The sequence below is a fragment of the Pundamilia nyererei genome, unplaced genomic scaffold (genome assembly GCF_000239375.1).
Source record: "Pundamilia nyererei isolate P.nyererei 1_Seehausen unplaced genomic scaffold, PunNye1.0 scaffold00039, whole genome shotgun sequence".
NCBI lineage: Eukaryota > Metazoa > Chordata > Actinopteri > Cichliformes > Cichlidae > Pundamilia > Pundamilia nyererei.
The window spans coordinates 833,025-834,961 of record NW_005187440.1 but is presented as its reverse complement, the minus strand read 5'-3'; the positions used below and the strand labels follow the sequence as shown (position 1 = coordinate 834,961).

At 41.2% G+C, this 1,937-nt stretch overlaps 1 protein-coding gene across 1 annotated transcript in view; it reads left to right on the top strand.

The window, feature by feature from the left end:
- Positions 1 to 1,937, top strand: part of impdh2 (IMP (inosine 5'-monophosphate) dehydrogenase 2) — a 19,980-nt gene that overhangs the window by 16,421 nt on the left and 1,622 nt on the right. The window contains exon 11 of the mRNA XM_013910248.1: positions 1,564 to 1,739. Coding sequence (XP_013765702.1) covers positions 1,564 to 1,739 — 176 coding nt within the window. The remainder of the gene's footprint in view (positions 1 to 1,563; positions 1,740 to 1,937) is intronic.

The window sequence follows — 1,937 nt, the reverse complement described above, 5'->3', positions numbered from 1 at the left end:
AGTTCAGCAACACTGATCAATCTAATAAATTTAAACCTACACCATCCTCCCTATTCTGGTATTTTAAAGAGTACTTACCTACCTAACTAATAGGGTTGCCAACTCCCAGAAAAAATATTAGAGAACCACCCCCCGCCCCTTAATCGATGTAATCAACTTTAATTTAATGCAAGTGTAAAACAAATGCACAGAAATCACTTATTTTTCTACAATGATTAAATAGATTCAGCATCTTTCTTCAACAGAATTGCAGACTGCACAGATGGTACCTTCCCAAAGGAAAAAGTACTATAACTTACTAAAGTGTATATTAGACTTACTAGTTACTATATACAATAATGGATTTCTATACATTTAATCAGATGACCACTTTTGTTGTAAGATTCAGATAATTATTTATTCAAAGTTTTTAAATGACATAACAAAGAAAAATATTCTTTGTGCCCCTGGCCCCCGACAAAACTTTGCTAGGCCCGCCCCTGCACAGTTACCAGCCGTCAGCTACTTAGAAAAGGATCCTGGTGTTATTTGTCTCTAAGAAATGGTTCATAACTTCCCTTCAACTCATTCATGTCACCTAAAAGGTAAACCTGTTTCTCCATCACCCTGCTCAGCTCTGATGATTTAGTAAGAACATCTCCTAGTTCCATCTTCATGTTTCCCTCTCACCACATATCCAAACCGATATCATGACCAGCAGCTTTTACAGCCGTGGCTCTGCCAAAACCTCAGCTGACACTAGAAAGTAATATTAAATACATTCTAGCAGCTTATCACGCTTAAACGTGCTGCTGTTGTTTATCCGCCGGTCTCCTCTTTCTAGCACAAAGTGGGCGATAAACAAACGAGAAAGAGTGGACTTGTGGCAGAAAAGCCGATCAGCTGATCATTGATCATTTTCATGCTTGAAGTAATAACAGGGGAGGGAGGGGAAGTGAATGAGAGAAGTAGTGTTGATTTTTTTAATTCTAGCTGAAGTACGGGACAAATCGCTTCCTTTTCACCTCAGTATGGAACTCCGATGGCCAGTCCAGCTGTGGCTCAATATATCAGTTGTTAAGCTTAACGTGGAAATACTATGCAAACATTTAGGCATGAACTTACACACTTGCTTTACTTCTCTGGGATAGTTTTGGCCGAGATGAAATGCCGCGGTTAGGAAGCATGTAGCGAGGCTCCAAATACTCCACCAGACCGCCGACAGGTCTCGCAGACAACAGCCGCTCTGTCACGTGACACATACTGCTCCGATGCGCCGAGCTGGGTTACGCCAAGTAGCGCGTTTTGTGAGGTGATTTTGTGATACTTCGGATTGGATTACGTTTTTTATTTCTCTCCGATATCCAATCCAGTAATTTAGGTCAGTAACGGACCGATACGTAATATCGGATCGGTCTATCTCTAATACTAACTGCACCCTACAGTTAGTGAGAAGGTAAAGTCTGACTGTGGAAAGAGCAAATTTAAAAAAAAAATCAATCACCTCATTGTTGTAATCTCGGCACAATTTTATCTTTGACTTTTTTAAATTTTTTTATATATGATAGAGTTAAATGTTTCAGTAACTTTCTTTTTCTGTGTGTCCAGTGATGATGGGTTCTCTGCTGGCTGCTACTAGTGAAGCTCCTGGTGAATATTTCTTCTCTGATGGCATCAGGCTGAAGAAATACCGTGGCATGGGCTCCCTGGACGCCATGGACAAAAACCTGGGCTCCCAGACCAGATACTTCAGGTATCAGTAATACAACAAGGGGCTGTCCACCTTACACAGCCAGTCTGCCTGTCACGTTGTTGGGCCTTTCTTTGCCAGTTTTCCCCATCAGACAACACTTCCTCATTTCATTTTCAGTGGTTTGCAGAACACAGCTGTTGTGCTGCTATGTGGTGGTAAAGAATGATGAGCCTGCTAGAAAAGTATGGCGCTGGCATTTTACTTT